This window comes from Peromyscus californicus, unplaced genomic scaffold (assembly GCF_007827085.1).
Source record: "Peromyscus californicus insignis strain IS unplaced genomic scaffold, ASM782708v3 Scaffold_9__1_contigs__length_137607984, whole genome shotgun sequence".
NCBI classification, from domain to species: domain Eukaryota; kingdom Metazoa; phylum Chordata; class Mammalia; order Rodentia; family Cricetidae; genus Peromyscus; species Peromyscus californicus.
In genome coordinates this window covers 94,162,880-94,184,473 of record NW_026294617.1, presented here as the reverse complement: position 1 = coordinate 94,184,473, position 21,594 = coordinate 94,162,880, and the positions used below count along the sequence as shown (strand labels likewise).

The 21,594-nt window shown below is 42.5% G+C and overlaps 2 protein-coding genes across 5 annotated transcripts in view; one reads left to right on the top strand and one right to left on the bottom strand.

Annotated features, from left to right (window-relative positions):
* Palmd (palmdelphin) overlaps window positions 1–7,649 on the top strand; it is a 49,053-nt gene extending 41,404 nt beyond the window's left edge. The window contains exons 7-9 of one of the 4 annotated variants that reach the window (XR_008216356.1): window positions 1,874–2,974; window positions 3,056–7,170; window positions 7,268–7,649. Coding sequence is in view for 1 of the 4 variants with exons in the window: in XM_052730708.1 (XP_052586668.1) it covers window positions 1,874–2,974; window positions 7,268–7,311 (1,145 nt within the window). In the remaining 3 variants the exon portion in view is untranslated. Of the gene's footprint in view, window positions 1–1,873; window positions 7,171–7,267 lie in introns of all 4 variants that reach the window. The other 3 variants (XR_008216355.1, XR_008216354.1, XM_052730708.1) reach the window with 3 other exon arrangements.
* Window positions 7,650–18,687: 11,038 nt separating this feature from the next.
* Window positions 18,688–21,594, bottom strand: part of Frrs1 (ferric chelate reductase 1) — a 34,154-nt gene continuing 31,247 nt past the window's right edge. The window contains exon 15 of the mRNA XM_052730892.1: window positions 18,688–21,526. Coding sequence (XP_052586852.1) covers window positions 21,434–21,526 — 93 coding nt within the window. The 3' untranslated portion in view covers window positions 18,688–21,433. The remainder of the gene's footprint in view (window positions 21,527–21,594) is intronic.

The following is a 21,594-nucleotide window of genomic DNA, read 5'->3' as shown; positions in this document are numbered from 1 at the left end:
TAAAGTTTAGGTAGGAACAAGTAAGATAAGGTCTGAAACAGGCAAGCAATGCGTCAAAGCCTCTCTGCTCAAAAATTTCATCCAGTAGATGTTGAGTTACTAAAAACATTTTTAAGTGAAAATGTCCCCTTGGAAAGGCTGGGCCTTATTTATCTTCGTGGGATAACGATTTTCATAAAGCTAATTTTTTAAAGTCCCTGGGAAATGAAGGCTCCGCCAAAGAGGAGAACTTGGAATTTTAGAATTGAAAAAGAAGCTACTCTCTGTCTGCAGGTAGCAGTCACTTATTCACACAACAGATATTTCATGAATAACTACTCTACACCAAGCTCACTTAGGCACATGGTAGGTCTTCACTAAATCAAACGTTCAGGGAGTACAATGCTGAAGAAGGAGGTAGAGATGTGAGGCAGGGGGGAGATGGGTGGAGATCTTGCAGGTTTAATTGGGTACCCAGGGAGAGCTGCGGCACGTCAGGCAACAGAGGACACAAGAAATGTAAGATGAGCTGAAGGAAAATAGGAAGACATACCAAGAGCAAGGACTGACACATCCGAGTTCTACAAAGAATGCTGTTCCCTTCCCCTGTTAAAATTCCATCCGCGGGGCTCCTGCCTGGCTCACGAGACAGACGTCGGCTCCCCCCGCCATTCACCAGTCACCTCCAGTTGTCTCAGTACAGTTGTGACTGCTCTACTTTAAGCCCTTCATCTGCTTGAAAGTGGTCTTAAATTAGGAGGATAAAAGGGAGGTAGCTAGAGAGGAGACTTGGTGATTAAGAGCACCTGCTGCTCTTGCAGAGGACCCAGGTTCAATTCCCAGCAGCCACATGGCAGCTCACAAACATCTATAACTCCTGTTCCAGGTGGTCTGGTGCCTTTTTCCGGTGTCCTTGGGCACCAGACGTACACGTGGTGCACAGACATACGTGCAGGCAAAACACCCATGCACATAAAATAAAACATTTTTTTTTTATTTTAAAAGAGAGAGAAAAATGGGACTCTAGGCTTCTAACTTCTTTGGGTACAGTGGCACATCTAAGCATTCCCTATACTGTGAAGGCCTCAGCGCACTTTACAGTTTCCGTAGGCAGCTGAGCTTGCCGCAGGGATCTGACAACGAATTACCCTGCTGGGTGTTTAACCCGCTGCAGCCCACAGTGTGACTGTTCTCCCAAGGTAAAGAAGGCAGAGATTAGATTAATAAATAAACAAAAGAGTCTAAGTCTGGCTGGTCACTTTTATTAACTGGAAAAGGATATCTTTTGGTTCTCTGTGAAAGTGCCAGCTACGTGGATCTATTCTCTTCCTCACTCCTCCAAATCATTTTTCCAAAATTCTACATTTCCCAGGATACCATGTGGCTACATGGTTGGTTGTTATAGAACTAACCAGGGGGGGGGGGATTATGTATGTATTCTTATGCATATATGTGTGTGTGCCTACAGGTCTGCTGGGGGCCAGCGGGCATCACATCCCTTGGAGATGGAGTTACAGGAGGTTGTGAGCCTCCTAGCCTGGGTGCTGGGGATGTAGCTCTGGCCTTCTTGTAGAGCCATCTCTCCAGCATCCAAATCAGAAGGGGTTTGGCGGTTTGGGGGCAGTTATTTTGCTTTGCTTTGTTTGAGACAGGGTTTCTCTGTGCAGCCCTAGCTGTACCGGAACTCTCTCTGTAGGCCAGGCTAGCCTCTAACTCACCGAGATTCACCTGCCTCTGCCTTTCCGAATGCTGGGATTAAAGGTGTGTGCCACCACTGCTGGGTTAGAAGTTTCTAAATGCCACACAAAAGACCACCAAAGGATGTAAAAGCAAACAGACTAGTTTATAAGAGAAAGCCAGTACTCAAATTTGTATTAAACTTGTCTTCTAACAGCTTTGTATGCCATGGAAATTAAAGTTGAAAAAGACTTGAAGACTGGAGAAAGCGTTGTTCTATCTTCAATCCCCCTCCCATCAGATGACTTTAAAAGCGCAGGAATAAAGGTCTACGACGATGGGCAGAAGTCAGTCTACGCAGTCAGCTCCGATCAGAACACAAGCTACAACGGCACCGACGGCCTCGCACCGGTGGAAGTGGAGGATCTCCTGAGACAAGCCTCAGAGAGGAACTCTAAGTCACCCACGGAGTACCATGAGCCCGTGTATGCCAATCCGTTTTGCAGGCCTGTGACCCCGCAAAGAGAGAGAGTAAGCCCTGGACCAAACTTTCAAGAAAGGATAATGATGAAAGCTAACGGACTGGGTAACCATGCAAATGAACCCATGCACAATACTAACGATGCGCTTTCAGAGGGGAGAAGCAATGGGGCCCCTCACACCAGCCCGACTCGGCCAATACCTCAGCCGCGAGCATCGGTTCAGCCCGCAGAAGAGATGGTCCACACCCGGCAAAAGAGGATGGTGACTCCTTGGGAAGAGTCGAACATGGGGCAGAGCGAACATGAGATTTCTCCGAGGACGGGACTGAGCCCCCGCAGAGCAAGCCCTGGGAAGTCAGGACCCCAGGGTTCTTCACCCACTTGCCAGGAGGAGGCTGAAGATGTAAGATACAACATCGTTCATTCTCTGCCTTCTGATGTGGACAACACAGAACCCGTAACGATGATTTTCATGGGGTACCAGCAGGCAGATGATAATGAAGAGGAAAAGAAGCTTTTGACAGGGTATGACGGGGTCATCCATGCTGAGCTGGTCGTGATTGATGACGAGGGGGAGGAGGAGGATGACGGACAAGCTGAGAAGCCATCCTACCATCCCGTAGCTCCCTGTAGTCAAGTTTACCAGCCAACCAAACCAACCCCACTTCCTAGAAAGAGATCGGAAGTTAGTCCTCATGAAAACACAAACCATAAATCTCCCCACAAAAATTCCATATCTCTGAAAGAGCAAGAGGAACGCTTAGGCAGCCCTGCCGGCCACTCTCCCCTGGGTGTTCCAATGGCTGGAGATGGGACTGAGGATCCATCCTTAACAGGTAATAAAAATGACAAGGCATGCCACTGCTGTTTACTCATGTGACAGTCTTCTCTGTGTTAATGAGCATTCTGACTTTCAGCTTCTATGACCACCTCATAAACTAATATGCGCTGACAGCTTTTAATAACGCTGAATTATCATCAGAGCAAAGTAAGTCACTTCAAAAATAACGAAAGTGAAAACTGTGTCTTGCTTTGTTTTAATATTGCATTGACCGCCCTTAGTTACTGGAAATGTGTCTTCTGTGAGGGAGCAATACCATATGTGAATAACTGGGGATGCTAATTAACGTCCTGATCATCAGAAGCATACTTTTCCCAGCAGAATCCAATGATGACTACTTGCCTGTGCCTCCTGTGACTTACACTTTATTCATAAGTTAACAAGTAGCCTTAATTTTGCAAAGAAATAGAGAACATGTACTATTTTCTTCTCATTTTATTACTCAGCTATATCTCCTTTCTCTATACTTTTATTTTATTAACTTTGGTTCTTTAATTTTCTACACTTTAAACATAGAATGACATTTTATCTTGCATTATCTATGACTCAACTTTTCATGGTCTTCTCCAACTTAGCAGATTTATTTTTTCTATTTTCTATATAGCTACATTTCTCATTCTCTATGAAGTTTTTATAGCTTTGTATCTCTTTAGCTATCTCAACATTGAATGAAAAGTAACTGTAACACTTTTTCTACAAACCGACAGCTCCTCAATTTTAAATTCCTTGTTATCGCTCGAATATAGCAAATGACAAAAACAATTAGAATAACTGAGCAAACCCTAGCTAAAAATCTAAGTCAAATTACACAAATACACAGGTTCTAAATGTTAAAAATGGAAAGTAATTTTAAATGTTGCTAATTGAAGAATGATCATTAAAAAGCAATAACTACTCAGTAGCAGACAGCCCAGTGAGTATAACTTGATAGTTTTATAGAAGCGTGGCAGAAATTCAAGATGTTTCTTCCTCATCAAACCATAAACTCAATCTTGTGTTGCTAACAACACAGTAATAGGGACATTCTTCCATTCTTCTAAATCCTTGAATTAGGTGAACCCATTGTGAGTTTAATCATCTGAAGAATTCCTCCCCTCTTGAGAAGTGTCCACTCATATATCTTCCTCAGACTGTGGAGTAATGTTCCCCACAATGGAAAGCTGCAGATAGTAAGTTCCTTTCCATTTAGAGAATGAGCTTTGTTTACAGTCAAATGTTTCCTTTGAAATTCATTCTTAAAACAATGCATGAGGCATAGAGAAAAGGAACGCCCTATTTTATGGTCAGTTACAAAGACATGAACCACTGTAAAAAACAAAAGCAAAAACTCCCTTTTTGATCTTGGATATTAGCCAGCTCCTCCCAAACACCCTTACTCCTTCTCCCCTAAACACATTAACATTTACCCCTAGAAAAATGACAGGAAGTGACTAACATTTACAGACAACACTAACCATGCTACTGAACTAAAATTAGGAAAACTTATGCCAGACAAAGTAACAATACAAAGTCTTGTACTAGCAAACTAAATATCTCGTAAAGAGAATGCTCCAGATTCCTTACATTTCATTGTGACGTTGTTTTACGTCTCGGCCTTCCAAATCATCACATGGATTAGAGTGGAGGTGTTTAGTATGGGTGAGTTTTACAAAAGTCAATCATATTATGCTTTCAAGGACCATCTACATACATTAAGAACATAGCTACCTATGTACTTCAATTTCACAAGTACGTTTTACATTGTGCTTTCAACATTACACACACACATCCATACACACAGAGAGAAATGATACAATACTTAAAAACCCACAATTAAGTCAATTCCATTATTAAAGTACAAATATCCTATTAAATGCTAATAGCTCTGGTAGATACAATAATAAGGAATTATCTTTTCACTTGTTATACATATAGTTATCAAAATCTTGTCTCAAAAGCAATTCGTGGGGATGGGAAGATAGTTCAGTGGGTAAGAGCACTTGGTCTATAAAATAAGGGCATGAGTTTGGTTCCATCCACCCACGGAAAAAGCCGGCCACGGGTGCGCATGCCTGAACCCCACCACTGCAGCAGAGGCAGGCAGATCCCAGGACCCTGCTGGCCACCCAGCCTAGCCAAAACTGTGATTTCTGATTCAGGGAGGGACCCTGTCCCAAGGCAACAAGGCATGGAGTGATAGAGGCAGACACCTGAGGTCCTGCTTTGGCCTCCTGTACACACCAGTGCATGCATCACACACACACACACACACACACACACACACACACACACACACACACACACACGCAGTTTTTAACTGGAAAAACTATATGTAGATGGAAGAAAGATGAAAACTTGCCAATGTGGATAGTCTAAAAACAGTATATTTTAGTAAAAATTTGAACACTGTTAAACATGACAGAAAAACTTAGGTAATCTTATGTCTATCTACTTGATATGGTCCAGACGCACTCACTATTGTGTGGCTTCCAAAAGCTTTCCATGAGATCCCACTAACCCCAACGACAGCAACTAGACAGCTAAGCTTTCTTCAGTAGACCTCACACACCTAGTCTTGTTCCAGCTCAATATTCTATGGTCTTAGAGATGTCAATGGCACTTTGGGATGAAGAGGTAGAAAAACCTTAGCTCTGGAGCCCTCACACACCATCGATTCAGAAACCGCCAGTAGAGGTCAAGGAAGAAGACGGAGGGTGAACCACAAATCTCTCTTCCACCAAGTTTAAACAGCTAAAAGTGTCTGTCTGTGTGGCTGTAGGGAAACAGGACTGGGATTCAGACAAGAGCAGGAAAGAGGGGCAAGAGAACCAATGGGACAGTGTTTGGGGAGCCGCTCCTTGCACACACCTCCAGCTGCAGTTAGGGCTATTGCCACAGGCTTGGAAAAGGGAATGCTGGTGCTAGCTGACTTCACTGCAGGTCCTGGGACACAGGGTGGTCTCTATTTCCAGACTCGCAAGATGAGACGTACCTATAGGGAAGAGGATTTTTGTCCCTGCCTTAAAACAGACCTTTAAACAATCCCTTATCCCTGCTCTCTCCCGGCACTGGTAATGCAAGGGGCCACAAAACCCAAGAGCAGCCCTTCCTGAAGCCTTGCCTGCTGCCTGTTCTGCTGTGGGACTTCGGGCTGCTTGCTCCTCAGAGGTCACCACCCAGCAGCTCCCAGCAACAGAGCCCATCCTGCTGACTGAGCAAAGGAAATTCTCTCAACACATCCTGAAGTCAAAGGAATATTCTTGGTCTTGCCGTTAGAAGTGATCATTCCTCTTCTCTTCCAAGGGAAAAAAACAATGCTTTTTACTTTCCTTGAAATGAAACTATGTCACAGACATATGAAAATGACCTCAAAACAGTAGCAGGTCCCCATCTCTTCTTAGGTTTTTGTAAAAAGCCTCTTAGAGATAGGATCATTTCTTTGGTTAATAGGTAATAATGTGTGACATAGAGATGGGAAAAAAAAACATGTCTTCCCTTTTATTGTTTCATTAAAACAAAATTGTGCAATTAGTTAAATGGCTGCTTCTTGGGCCATTTTACACATGAATGTAATATTACGTAATTAATACAATCACTTGCTCAGTGCCTTGAAAGCATCTTTCAACTTTTGGAACATGATTGAGACAGCTCTGCTCAAAGGCCCTAAATATTAAGGCGTGAGACCAGAACACCAAAGGAGTATTATAAATTCCACACCTACAATTTTATAAACGTTTTCTACAGCCAACACTTCTTCAGCAGTAGAGCATATGCAAAGATACACCTGCCATTCGAAAACATAATTCCACATTAATGCTTAACTATTAGTTCACATTGTTTCATACATAAATTTATTCTTGTCATTGCACATCCAAAGGTCAGAGAGCCTTTGGACAACCAAGTTTAATGAGATTTTTTTTGAAGATCTAATCACTAAGTATAGTTTAAGTATTAGTATCTTTTTGGTTCAATGGTACATAGTTAAGGATATGCACAAAACTGATGTAAAGGAATATGTATCTAGGCTGATCGTGAAAATATGTAACATCCACCTGTACTGTGTTCTCTCTGCTCACTTTCTTGACCTTTGTAGACGTAGGTTCCTCCTAGTTCTCAACCTACCCCTGCCCTAAGTTAACCAGAGCTCATTATTTCTACTATCTTTTTATGCTACTAAAACAATGCTCACGCTGTTGGATAAAACCATCTGAGGTATGTTCTCAACTTTCCTGCCTTCTATGAAATGGTCATTCAGAGTAAAAATTATGATTCTTTTATAACTTGCTTTTTTTTTTACTTTAATTTACAGCTTTAAGGATAAGGATGGCAAAACTGGGGAAAAAGGTAATCTGAGCTGTAGTGCCCACCTGAGGAACCTTCGGAGAAGCAGCCAAGAAATGCCTGAAAATTTCTTTTCTGAATACTTTTATTTCTTTTTCCTAAAGTCCAAATATATATATATATATATAATTATACCTATAGTAAGCCACATAAATAAATAGTAGTCATTATTTGTGGAAAAAATGCCCCCCAAAGCTGGGGAAAACAAATGCTAACTTTTCCAGTTACTTGACATGACTCAGTGGGTCGGGAGAACCAGTATATTTTTATTGTATTGATACCAAAGCATTTCTAATAAGAGCTTGTTAAATTTAAGAATAAAGTTATTTAAAATACTTTGACTATCTTAACTGGCGTTGTAATGTTGCTAAACGCAAAGATCATACATAGGTGCACCTCATCCCACAGATATCAGCCTTCCACTCTGATACGACTCTCTAAAAGTCAGTAACTCTTTGAGGTAACTGAACTCTCACACCGAAGATCAATTCAGTTGGCTCAGTTGAGACGCCAAACCATCGCACGCCTCCAAAACCCATAGATAACAATCATGCTTATGTTTTGAGAGTGTGCTTAGATCATTTTGCTAATACGCATGACCTTCTAGGAGAGAACTGGAACATTCATTCTTCTTCAGGGACCATCATCCTCTCCTTAAGTCAGTTCAATGTGCAATAAACAGTCGTAGCTTAAGGGCACTAGTAAAGAACTTCCCATAGTCTCCAAGGGCACAAATCTGGTCTAGGTGCACAAGTGAGAATCTTCAAATTAAAACTAGAAAGAGGGGATGAGGGAGATGACTCAGTTGGTAAAAAGTAAAAACAGACTTGTAAGCACAAGTTCTGTCCCCAGAGTGCATGTGAGTGTTGAACACGGCGGAATGTGCTCGCCATCCCAGCATGGGAGAGGCACAGACAGGAGAATCTCTGGAGCTCATTGGTCGGCCAGTCTGGCTTAATTGGTGAGTTCCAGTTCAATGAAAGACCATTCTCAAAGGAGGTAGACAATATTCCTGAGAACAGCACTCTAGATGGCACTCCATGTATGCATGCATGTGTAGCTACAAATTCACACACACACACACACACACACACACACACACACACACACACACACACACACACACAAGAAAAAAAGCCAAGGAGCATGTATAGCATGTCATTCCTAGGTATTCTTCCAAGGTGTTCAACCCTGATTTGAAAGAGAATATTTCTGTGCCAGTGATTATCCTGTCCTCCATCTAACATCCTCAAGACTGCTCCCCCTTGGGACTGGAGAGGTAGCTCATCAGTTAAGAGCACTGGCTCTTCCAGAGGACCCAGGTTCAATTCCCCACTTCCACATGATGGTTAGCAGTGGTCTGTAACTCCGGTTCCAGGGGATCAAAAGCTGGTCAAAAGTAGGCACTGTTTGTGTAATACACAGACATAAATGCAGGCAAAAGTACCAACTATAAATTTATTTCACTGCTACTTCATAACTGTAATTTTGCTACTAAGCAGTGTCTCTCTTCCTCAGACCATCAGAAATACGTATTCTATGGTGGCCACTCACAGGTTGCAAACCGCTGCTCTAGAGGCAATAAGAGGTAAGAACAGTAAGTCTTCTTAGGAAGACAAGCATTAGCCCATGAAGGTATCTCAGATGAGTTGTTTTCCAAAGGTCAGCTGTTCCCTGGCAGGAGAGAGCTCCTTCGCTGGCCTGGAAGATTCTAGACAACCAAACGGTTTACATTGCTAAGATAATCTCAAAAGATACCCTACTCTGGGTCCAAGGGACTCCTTCATTTCATGGTTCTGGCTTTAGCATGAGTGAGTGACCTGCAAATTAGCCTTGTGTGGTCCTGCCACTTCCAAGCTTGCAGTATGAGTTTTATTTTAAACACAGTCTGCAACACATGACACTAGGTATGCCTTGGAACCTCTCCGGCTTCCTGGCATTTCCCAATAGTTGGCTGGTCTTGCCTGAATTCTTTTTCTTCAAGATTTCTGAGACAATTATCAAAAACGAGATAACTTTGGATTACATACAGGTCAGTATGTAGCAATACATTTGTCCCAACCAGTCAAATTCAAAACTACCACAGAATCTAACTGTTCTGGGTTTGCCCCCATCATCCCATTTCAGTGCAAGTGTGGTTCTTGGAAATGGTCACAGCACAGCCTGCCAGTGGCTGTCACCATCTACTTACCGCCTTCATTGCCATCTGACCAGTGACTAGACACTCCTACTGGAACTAGTGATTTCTCGAAGAAATGATCTCAACAGCAGGAAGAAAGACGCAGGTGAGAACGGCCATTTATAGGGCAAGATGGTGCTGTAGGCAGCAAGACTGACTCGGACCATAACTCTAAACACTGAATTGAGTACATCTAAATATGTCTGTCTGAAGGGAAGGATGCTGGAAAACCCGACCCACAGCTCCTCTCCCTCTTGAGGGTCACTACTGTCAGGACTGACTCTCCCACACTTTCGGATTGCACTTCCAATAAAGACACACCGGCTCCTGCAGCCTTGGAGATGGTTCAGAGTGAGAAAAAGACACGAGCACAGGACATGTCGTGGAGACAGTGGCAGCACCTCAGCTTTCTCGGGGCGGTCCGCTGCAATCGTGGCAGAGACACCAACAGCATCCGCCACACTTGCTGTTATCACTCAGGCAAACAACCTTCCTAAACTTGGTCTCTTATCTCAAAAATGAGGCCAATTAGTGTCACAAGCCCGACAGGGTTGTCTGAGGACTCAGTAGGTCTGTCAGTGGACTATATCAAGTGTCCCAGCCTAGTAAATTTTGGCTGAGAAGTCACATATCTAAGGCTAACCCCACAACACCCCTCGTTGTACACTTTGATGTTTTATAGGTTTAGTGCTTAAGTTAGAAAAATAAATGTTTATGGAAGGGTAAATAAAACAAGAGGTAGGGCGAGCCAGGCGTGGGGCACAAGCCTTTGGTCACAGCACTCAGGAGAGCAAGGCAGGGGCATCTCAAATTCAAGGCTAACCTGGGCTGCCTTGTGAAACCATCTTGAGAAATTTTTTAAAAAAATCAAATGAATTTTAAAAATAAGAGAGATTAAGGTAATTTTCCCCAAGAGGTATTCAGTTGCTGTCTTAGTTAGGGTTTCTATTGCTATGAAGAGACACCATGACCACAACAACTCTTATAAAGGGAAACACTGGAAGTGGGGTTGGCTTACAGTTCAAAGGTTTAGTCCATGATCATCATGGCAGGAAGCATGGTGGACATGGTGCAGCTGAGGTAGCTGAGAGTTCTGCTTCTGAATCCACAGGCAGCAGGAAGAGAGAGACACTGGGCCTGGCTTGAGCTTATGAAAACCCCAGAGTCCACCTCCAGTGACACACTTTTTCGCAGAAGGCCACACCTCCTAAGAGCGCTTCATTCAGACCACCATAGTTGCTGCAGCTCTGATTGTTTAAAAACTGTATTTCCCACATTGAATTACTTTGACATTTTTGCTCAAAATCTATTTGCTTTTTAAGTGCTGACCTTCAGACAGATGGAGTCTCTGGCTTCATTCAAATATATCCATCATGCCAAGACCACATTTTACCTCTAGTTGCTAATACTATACCTTTGTAAATAAGAACACAGATCAAGCTGGGCGCAGTGGCACATGCCTTTGATCCCAGCACTCAGGAGGCAGAGCCAGGCAGATCTCTATGAGTTCAAGGCCAGCCTGGTCTACAGAGCGAGAGGCACCAAAACTACAGAGAAACCCTGTCTCGAAGAACAGAAAAAAAAAAAAGAAAGAAAGAAAGAACACAGATCAGATAATGCTGGGCCTTCCAAAACAACAAAACTTGTTGGATTCAGTCAAGCAAATCTATCTGCCTCTCTGTGTGCATCTCTGTCTCTGTCTCTGTCTCTCTCCCTCTCTATATCTGTCTCTGTCTCTCCCTCTGCCTCTCTCTGTCTCTCCATCCTCCCCCTGCTCCCCACACACCTAGTCTGGGCTGTGATTGACTTTGTATGTTACCATTGTACATTTGCTTCAGTCAGTGTCTTATAGCACTCTGCTACTAGGGTCACATGGTTCTTTCAGATAGTCTCAGTTTTTGCATAACATTCTTTTATACCTCAGAAAAATCTAAAAAGCCACAATGTTTTTAGTTAGTATGTGTCCTTGGCCTCCTCTTGGCTGTGACCATTGGTTCAGACTTCAGCTGTTTTAATGACACTGACAGTTCTGAAAATTGCTGGCTAGGTATTTTGTAGGACATGGCTCCATTACATACTTTCTGGGTTTTTGGAGGGTTTTGTTTTGTTTTGTTTTGTTGTTGTTGTTGTCGTTGGAGTTTAAGCTGGGGCTGGGGATTTTGGAGAAGCTTACAAATATAAAACGAAATTTTCATCACATATCAAGGGCACACGTTCTTTCAACATGATTGACAACTGCTGATGTTCCCTTTGATACGCTGGAATCATCAGAAGAGTGTTGTACTATCATCAAAGCTATTCTCTTCCCCTTTGGGAGGAAGACTGTCCGCTTTGAAGGAGTAGAGTATGAGTCCTCTCCTGGAGATCTGAGACACTACACAATATTCATTTACAATTCCTCTAGACAAATATAGCTGTTTTTATCAATATTTTCATTAGTTTATTTAAGTTACTATGAACAAATAAATCATTTATCAGCCGAGACAATTTATTGCTCAAATTGTTCAAGTTTTGGCCATTGAAACCTCTTACCATTGCATGTTGTACTCCTCCTGTCGTGGACTGCTGTTCTACCCAGGACCTTGAAGCACCGCCCCTACAGATGTAGCAGGTCACTGCCCTTCCTACCTATGACCTTGACGTACCTGCCCCTAAGGCATGGCTCAGGGCTACCCTTGTGACCTAAGATGCATGTAGGCTCTCCCTTCTCTCCCTCCTGGGCTTGGATGCAGTACTGACTCAGGCGGCCAGAACAGCATTCCAGAACCTGCAACAATTCTGTTCTGTGCAGTGAATTTTGTCCCCTAATAAATTCCTTTGCCCTTTAAGAAGATTCCATGGAATGAAAATAAATAAATAAGTAAATAAATAAATAATAAAAAATAAAAAAAGATTAAAAAAAGAAGGTTCCATGAATTTCTTGCTTTACCCTCCCCCCACACACACATACTTTTTTTTCTTTTTTTTTTCCCCTTTTTTTTTGCCTCAAAACACAATTCTTTTATTCTGTCCAAAACAGTACAGCATAAACATCCCCAACAATACATAAACCTATATATAAAATATAGAATATCTTCAATATTTTTCTTTTATATGGCAGCACAATAGTATATGCAAGTAAAAGTACTGTTGACGGGACAAGAGGACACTTAATCATTGCCCAGATTAAGTGTCCTTTTTTTTTCTTTTGTGATGTTGTGGATGGATTCTAGGACCTTCACATACTAGGCAAGCACTCTAGACTCTGACAGAAGCAATTCCTCAGTTGCAATTCCCACTTACCTGAAGACCCTAGTTTGTGTCAAGTTGACTAGAAACTAACCAGCACAGGCATTATTATCAACATTCATGAACTGGTTTAGTGGGCCTGTTCTCATTCCTGCTGCATACACACTTAAGATTGGTGAGTCATGCCATAACTACACTGCACATTTTGCGGAACTCCTAAAATACTTTCCAATAAGACTGCACTGTTTTAACATTCCAAGAAGCAATGCACGGGGTTCTAAATCCTCTACATCCTTGCCAACACTTGCTATTACCTGTCATTTTTCATTGTAGTCATTAGAGTGAATGCACTGTGGTATTCATTGTGGCTTTCATTTGCATATCTCCAATGAGTAATCACATTGGGCATCTTTTCGTGATCTTAGAGAAATCACTATTCAATCTATTTGACCACTTTTAGTTACATTGTCTCCTTACCTAGTTGTAAGAACTCCTCATGAACATGTGGAATGTAATTTGCAAAAATACATATTCTCCCAATGTATGCGCTATATTTACATTCTTTGAGGGATGTTTGTTTTGTTTTGGTTTGGTTTGGTTTGGTTGGTGGTTGCTTGTTTTAGTTTTTGGTTTTGTTTGTTTAGTTTTTTTTAAGTTTGTTTGAGACAGGATCTGTGCTAGCTAGTTTTATGTCAACTTGACACAAGCTAAAGTCATCAGAGAGGAGAGAATCTTAACTAAGAGAATGCCTCCAAGGCTGGAGAGATGGTTCAGGGGTTAAGAGCATTGGCTACTCCTCCAGAGGTCCTGAGTTCAATTCCCAGCAACCACATGGTGTTTCGTAACCATCTACAGTGAGATCCGGTTCCCTCTCTGGTGTGCAGGCAGAACACTGTATATATAATAAATAAATAAATCTTCAAAAGAAAAAGAAAAAAAGAAAATGCCTCCATAAGATCAGGCATTTAACCATAGGCAAGCTTGTAGGGCATTTTCTTAATTAGTGATTGATGGGGGAGGGCCCAAGTATCAAGTCTTTCTCTGTACCACCAGCTCCCAAATAATGACATGGAGACTTATTATTAATTATGAAAGCTTGGCCTTAGCTTAGGCTTGTCCCACTAGCTCTTATAACTTAAATTAACCCATTTATTTTAATCTGTGTCCTGTTGTGTGGTTCATTACCTCATCTCTCCATACTGCTCATGCTGCTTTCTCCAAGTCTGACTGGCAATCCCACCTTTCTTCCTCTCTGAGTCCTCTCTGTCCCCAGAAGTCCCGCCTAACCTCTTCCTGCCTAGCTATTGGCCACTCAGCTCTGTATTAAGCCAATCACAGGAATACATCTTCACACAGTGTAAAGGAGTATTCCTCAAAAGCCCAACCCATTGTGGGTGATTCAATCCCTGGGCTGGTGGTCCTGGGTTCTATTGAAAAGAGCAGTGTGAACTCTTTTTATTAGAGCAAGCCGTGAGAAGCAAGCCAGTAAGCAGCACCCCTCCATGGCCTCTGCATCAACTCTGCTTCCAAGTTCCAGACCTGCTAGTGCTGTCTTGACTTCCTTCAGTGATGGAGTGTGATGTGGAAGTGTGAGCCAAATCAACCCTTTCCTCCCTTCCCTGCTCTTGGTCATGGTGTTTCATCACAGCAATAGTAACCCTAACAAAGACAGGATCATACAATGTAACCAGGATGACCTAGAATTCAAGCCATACTCATACTTTACCCTCCCAAATACTGGAATTCCAGGCATGAACCGCCATGCCTACTGGGTCTTTAGAGTCCTGATATTGTCATGTGAAGCAGAAAATTTTTCTATTTCGGTTTTTTCTTTCATCTTTTATGCTATTGATGTTCTATCTAAGAAATTAATGTTTAATTCAAAGCCAGGAAAATTAGTTTTATGTTTTCATCTACGGTCTATGATCAAATTTGAATGAATCTTTCTCTAGTGTGAAGCAAAGGTCTAAAGTCATCCTGCTGCATATAGACATGGCTTTCTGAGCACTCTCTTTGAAAATGTCACATAATCTTTCTTTAGATTACCTTAGTGCCTTTGAAGAGTGTTTATACAAGCTAAAGAGATGGCAGCAGTTAAGAGAACTGGCTGCTATTGCAAAGGACCTGGGTTCAATTCCCAGCACCCACATGGAGGGTAACAGCTTTCTGTAACTCCAGTTCCAGGGACTCAAATACCATCTTCTGCCCAGTACCAGGTATGTACGTGGTACACAGACATACATCAGGAAAAACACCCACCATAAAGTAATTTTTTTAGATGATCATAAATGTGAAACTCTACTTCTGAACTCATTGTGTTCAGTTAACCAATACCTATCCTTGTACCCAGATCACGCTGCCTGTATTACTGTGGTTTCACAGGTTCTAATATTGGGAAGTGTGTGTTCTCCCTCACAGTCCTTCTTTCGTAGCATTTTGGCTATGCTGGGTCCCTTATATTTGCATAGAAAGTTTAAGGTAAGGGGCTGGAGAGATAATTCCATAGTTAAAAGGACCTGAGTTTGATTACCAGTGTCCACATCAGACAGTTCACAACCTGTAACTCCAGTTCCAGGGGGATTCATTGGGTGGGTATCCACGTGCACATTCACATACCAACATACTTATATACATATCTAAAGTTGTTTTTTGTTTGTTTGTTTGTTTGTTGTGGTTTTTCGAGACAGGGTTTCTCTGTGTAGCTTTGGAGCCTGTCCTGGAACTCACTCGGTAGCCCAGGCTGGCCTCAAACTCACAGAGATCTGCCTGCCTCTGCCTCCCCAGTACTGGGATTTAAAGGAGTGTGCCACCACTGCCTGGCTAAAGTATTTTTAAAAGAAAGTTTAGGGTCAGTTTAACCAATTCCTACAAAAAGCGACAGCTGGCAGCCTGGCCGTGACTGTGTTGACTCTGTAGAGCTATTTGAGAAACATTGCTACTTTTACTGTTTTCTGATCCAAAAACACAGTGTTTACTTCCAGTCCATTAGATCCTCTGATTGCTTCCAGCAGGACTTCCGAAGTTTTCCATGTAGTCCTGTGTTTCTTTTGTTAAAGGCATTCTTAGTTTTTTGACGCTATTGTGAAGGGAACTGTATTTTTCAGATTTCATGCTCATGACTACCATAGAGAGATGCTGCTGGTTTCCAAGCAACGGCTGTGTTCCCCACCAGCTTTCTGGTGGCCCCAGTTGGTTGGTTCGTGGGTCTCTTAGGTCTGTCTACGAAAGAGTTTGTGGCACCCATGTGCTCCTCCTTCAGCCTCAACTACACGGGACAAAGTGGAGAGGCCAGACGCTCTTTTTCCTGGACTGCATCTCAGGGAGAAGTGTTCGGTCATTCACCTCCAAAGTGTGACATTATCATAGGGCTCGCAACGAGTGCTTCCACGTCAGGAGCCAACCAGAGATTCATTTGCGCAGGCAGGAATTAGGGTCCCCCTCCCCCAAACGTTTTTCCGAAGGATCTTCTCAACCTCTCCTTGGGAGCTGCTGCTTTCCAGGCCATGAGTCCTCAGGTTTCTAGACCAGAAAACCTGCTAGTTTTCCGCGGGGTCCCTGACACTCGGCAGCACGCTGATTGCCACTATTTGAAGTGATGGAAACCAAGGCTCCAAAACAGAGGGTTTCCCCTCGGAGTGTGCACTCCTTACCAGAACCTTGCTGCATCTGCTTCCTCTAGAAACTAACGGTCTCAGTGTTGACACCAGCTGTTTGTCCGTCTGTTTGTGGGGGCTGGGCAGGGGCTTACTAAAAACTTTTTTTTTTTTTTTGAACATCCAAAAACAGTGCTAATGAACATCAGATATTTAGACTCCATGGTTTGAGGAAATTTATTCTGATCACCATTATCAGGGCCTGAATGTAAAGCTAAAGGTTACTGAGGTCCCCACAGGGAAGCAGTGGAACTCTCTTTATATGTGACACATTTGTCATATGAAAAAGACAAATTTCTTAGTATACTCTTTTGGACCTTCCTCACCCCCGAAACAGAGTTAAGAGACCAGTCAGCGCATAATCACATTAACTTCTTTGACAACAAAATAAGCGACTGAACTGAAACTAAGTTTACAGCCAGCATGGCCTCCAGATCTTTTTAACCCCACGTTTTAAATCCCTGAGCAACACGAAATTTAGCTGTCTTAAAATGGACAATCCTGACATTCATCTTGTGCCTCTATCAAGCTCCAATACATTTTGTCAGATCAAAATAAAAGTTCACATCAACTAAGGAGTTGCCTCCCACACCCTGCCCCCACTTAGCCCCTAACAAGCATCAGTACTCTCCCGGTTTCTACTGATTCAGCTGTTCTGAATATTCCATATACACGGAACTACACAATAGTGAACCTTTGCCTCTGGCTTCTCTCACTCAGCATATTTGGAAGGTTCATTCACATTATAGCAGGTATCGGTGCCTTATTCCTTTGTATGGCTGAGCAATGTTCCATGCATGTACATTCTACAGTCTGGCGATGGGCGTGTGGGCTGTACCATTCATCATTTGATATGAACAGCACCACAGTGAACATTGTTCTCGGTTTTCATTTGTTTATTCCCATGTTCATCATGTTTCAGTGCAGAGTTAAGTGCATTAAATACATTCAGAAAGTTGTACAATCATCGCTACCCATTCTCCAGACACAAACTTCCTACTCCTTAAAGAACAACTCCCACCCCCTGGCTATCAGCTCTCCACCCCCTGACCTGCATTCTACCGTGATTCTCTACACATTTGACCCTGCTGGGTCCCACAACAGAATCAATTATCTTTGTGTCTGGACTATTTCATGTGGCACAATGTTTTCAAGATGAGCGTCACACATTCTTATAAACACATTTCATATGCAAAACCATTAAAGTTTAACACTGTAACCAAGTGGCAGAGACCTTACCAGCAACATGTCCAAAGCAAGCACCTTAGGCTGGCCTCGTTTTGCTCAGCCCTCACGAAGTTTAGTGAGATCGACTTTTGACGAGGACACAGAACACAAATGACCCTACCGTGAGCATGGAACTCAGGAGCAAAAGTGGCTCCTCTGGCCTCCGAGCCCCTGGCCCTTTCTAATCTGCAGTAGCATCTGCCTCCTGCCCCACCACCCACTGACAAAGATAGTCAGGGCAAGGAGGGAACAGTGTTGGGACCGAGATAAGGAGGCACCAGGGAGACCAAAGAACTTGAGTAAAACATAAATCTGCCGATTCTGGCCAGGGCGGGAAGAGAAGGGCACTGCAGGTGGAGGGCGGCACTGCAGGTGGGTGAGCACAAGCCTGTGGGCACAGGAGAGTGTGTGGCAGGGTTAGACAAGGAAGGAAGAAGGACATGGGAGCTGTGAGGAGGCTGATCCGCTTATAAAGAACTTAAAAGAGTCGTTTCTCTGGTTCCATTAATAATGGATTATCTCGAACAAGGCCCTTTGTTCTTTGTTTCCCCTTACTTCACTAGAATACGCAGATAAATAGACTCGCAGCCAAGAGCCACACAGCCCCCACGGCTTCCTGGTTGGCATCTGCTGTGTTAGCCTTCCCACAGCCTCCTAGGCTGCAGCCGGATACGGGAAGGGCGAGGTGCCACCCAACCTCCAGCTCCAAAGCCTGACACAAACTGAGAAGCGCTAACATGAATAGGACTCACATGTTCAACAGCAAGTTATAGGCCACCTGTGTCCTGTTTCATCTCCTCCGAGCCCCAGACTCGGTTTATGCGTGCTACCTTAACCAGGGTTTCCTAGACTATGTTTTTTATTGTATGAAAAACATATTGATCCCTCTTTTACAGAACATCCCTGAAGAAAACATGATTTTACTGTTTTTGAAAACACGCCTAACACAGAAAAATCACTGAGCTTAGCAATTGTTCTTATCAAAAGATATATATAGAGAGAGACATATATATAGATATATATAGATATAGATATAGATATATAGATATATATAGATATATATAGATATAGATATAGATATAGATATATAACTACCCAGATTGTTTATTACAGAAACTGAGGGGTAAGAAGCAGCGTTTGTCATTTGTGGAGACAGTGTAAGCACAGGGAGCCGAAGGGTCGTAATGTGCTCCTCAGGGAAACAACAGGCATACTAGGATTAAGCGGCACAGATTTCCTTGCACAAGTCAACAGAGGAACAAACCAGAGCAAGCATCCATCTGTAAAAAGGAATGTGCCATGCAGAAACTCACAGCTGGTCAAAGTGCAGAGAATAAGTGTCTGACGTGCTCAGCCATAAGTGGGACCCACTATGGCACCCCCCTCCCAAGGCTCGGGGACCATCTCAGAGGAAGAGGCACCAAGACTGTAAGAGCCAGAGGCTGGGGAAGAAGGAAACGGTGAAAACTGTGTCTTCAGGAGTTGACAGGACCACTCCACTCCTGAACTCAGGGCCACTGTAGCTGCCTGCACAAAACCGCACAAGATCAAGCCAGTCCGCGCTCTAGCGTGGAGCTGGAAGAGGTCCATGCGCCCCATCCCTGAGGACCTATGGACAGGCTTCTGGTGGGAGTGAGTCCGTTTTCTTTAAGAGTGTGGCTTGTGATAAATCGACCTTGCTGCCCAGTGGGTGGCCCCCAACCCAGAAGTGTATAGATCGCACAAACTAGAGCAGAATCATATAATACATATATAAAGATGCAGTCTGGAAGTAGGGAAGTCGTGGCCGATCTGAGAGGAGCTGAGGGGAATATGATCAAAATACACTATGTGAAATCCTTAAAGAATTGATAAAAATATTTCTTTTCAAAGAATACATTATAATATTGGTCTCAGCACTAGAAATCCAGCAAGTTCACCTATCTGGAAACAGAACCCAGGTAAATTCCACCTTTTCCTGAAAAGAATCTTTTCTTGTCAGGTATTGAACATGACTTATTAAGAGAGATGTTTTGGCCTTCAGCAGCTCAGAATGGAAAACCGAAAGAAAATGTCTTCATGTAGATTTACATTGTTACTCAGAATGTCTTGTTTCTCCAATGCTAGTACGAGGGCCAGGGTCTCATGAATGCTACTCAAGCCCCACACGACTGAGCCACATCTCCAGCCCTTTTCCTTTTAAAATAAAAACATTCTCACAGGATAGTGTAAACTATACCACGGAACCCATTGAACATGAACATAGGAAATGCCTATCTGAACCCTAAGCTACTTAAAAAAAATAAAAGGAAAATTTCACTTTATTTGTTAGAAATAAAAACATGATGCTGAAGTCATTACTCAGAGATAGAAATAGGGTTCTGGGGCCAAGCAGAAACTATATCATAATCGGAAAGAATATTCAAAGAAATAAAATATATCTCCTCCCAATTCTTTTATTTTTTAAATATCCAATTTTGTTTGTCTCCTTTGCCTAAGAAAATTATCTTCATTTGCTACAGGGTTGGAGGAATATAAAAGAAAATATCAGTCGGTATAAATTATTTTCTTTTAAATTGTCATAATGTAGTAGCACCAGTCACTAATTTAAGTTTATAGAACCTACTACCCCAACCCAAAAAGGAAAAAAAAAAATTAAGAGCCATAGAGTATAAGAAAATAGCCCCATTTAAAAAAAAAAATTAAGGTGAACAGATGAGTCCTCCGGTGTTACAGCGCCACCCACTGGCTGTAAGCCCTCATAGCAAACATCGAGATAGAAATGATAAGTAGAGAGGAAAATATCACTCACTGGCTGCGTTGAGTTACTAGAGCACCAGGGATGTTCCAAAGGAACACGTCCATGTTATTTTATCCTCACAAGACATGAGAGCACCGGTTGGACACGCTCACAAGGGTGAGTTTTAGCAAATGTGGAATTCATGGCTTTGATCTCTCTCTCCTATAAGGAAGGACTCATCTTAGAGCTGAAACAAAACAAAATGTCGTTTCAGCTCCATAGATGAAAAAAATAAAGGATATCTCTAAGCAGAAGATGCCTACTGCATTTCACTGCTAACAAAGAAAACGTAATATTCACAATATAGTTAAATGTTAACAAAATGTACCAGAAATAATGCAACACACACAGCAAAGAACGTGTCCCAAACTCAGGACTGAAAACATGGGGTTTTTTTCTTGTAGATTTTCTTTGTTTGGAGTGTGTGTGTGTGTGTGTGTGTGTGTGTGTGTGTGTGTGTGTGTGTTCATAAAAACATCAAAATGTAGTAAGAATTTTTTAAAATCTAAGATCTCTAAATAAACTAGTCAACATAAATGTTTTCTTTAAAGTTCCCACAGCAGCAGCATCATGAAAATTACAGTCCCTTTAAAACCAGATAGAGTGGCACACACCTGTAATCCCACCATCCAGAAGCAGAGGCAGGAAGATAGGTTCAGGGTTATCCTTGGTTACACAGCAGTTGGAGGCCAGCCTGGGCTACACAAAATCTGTCCCATTCCCAAAGATACAATCTCCATTTATCCTTTGCCTGAGGTAATTCTCTTCATTTGTTAATCATTCTAGTTAACTGTTTTAAATATGGCATGGGATGTTGAGAGTCCCGTCATCTGAAGTACAATGTTCCTTTTAAGATGCAGTAACACACAAAGGCTTGATTGACATCAGTGCACAGGCTGGTATGGCCTGGCTGAATATAATCTGGATAAACCAGACTTCAGAATTCCTCTTTAGAAATGCCCATGAGTCTTCCGAATTAAAACATATTCCTGGCAGTCAGGACAAGCTCCGGGTCTCCTTGTTTTGATGATTATGACCCAGGCCCACAAAAAAACAGTCTTTGCTTGCTCATACTTGGTTGATTGCAGATAAGAATATCATGAGGAAAGTCAGATTCCCACATATGTAAATCACCAACACCGCCTTCTTAAAAACATGGCCCTGAAATAAAAACTGAGATTTAGCAGAAAGCATCATCATTAAGATTTGTGTCGATCAACAAGAGAGGA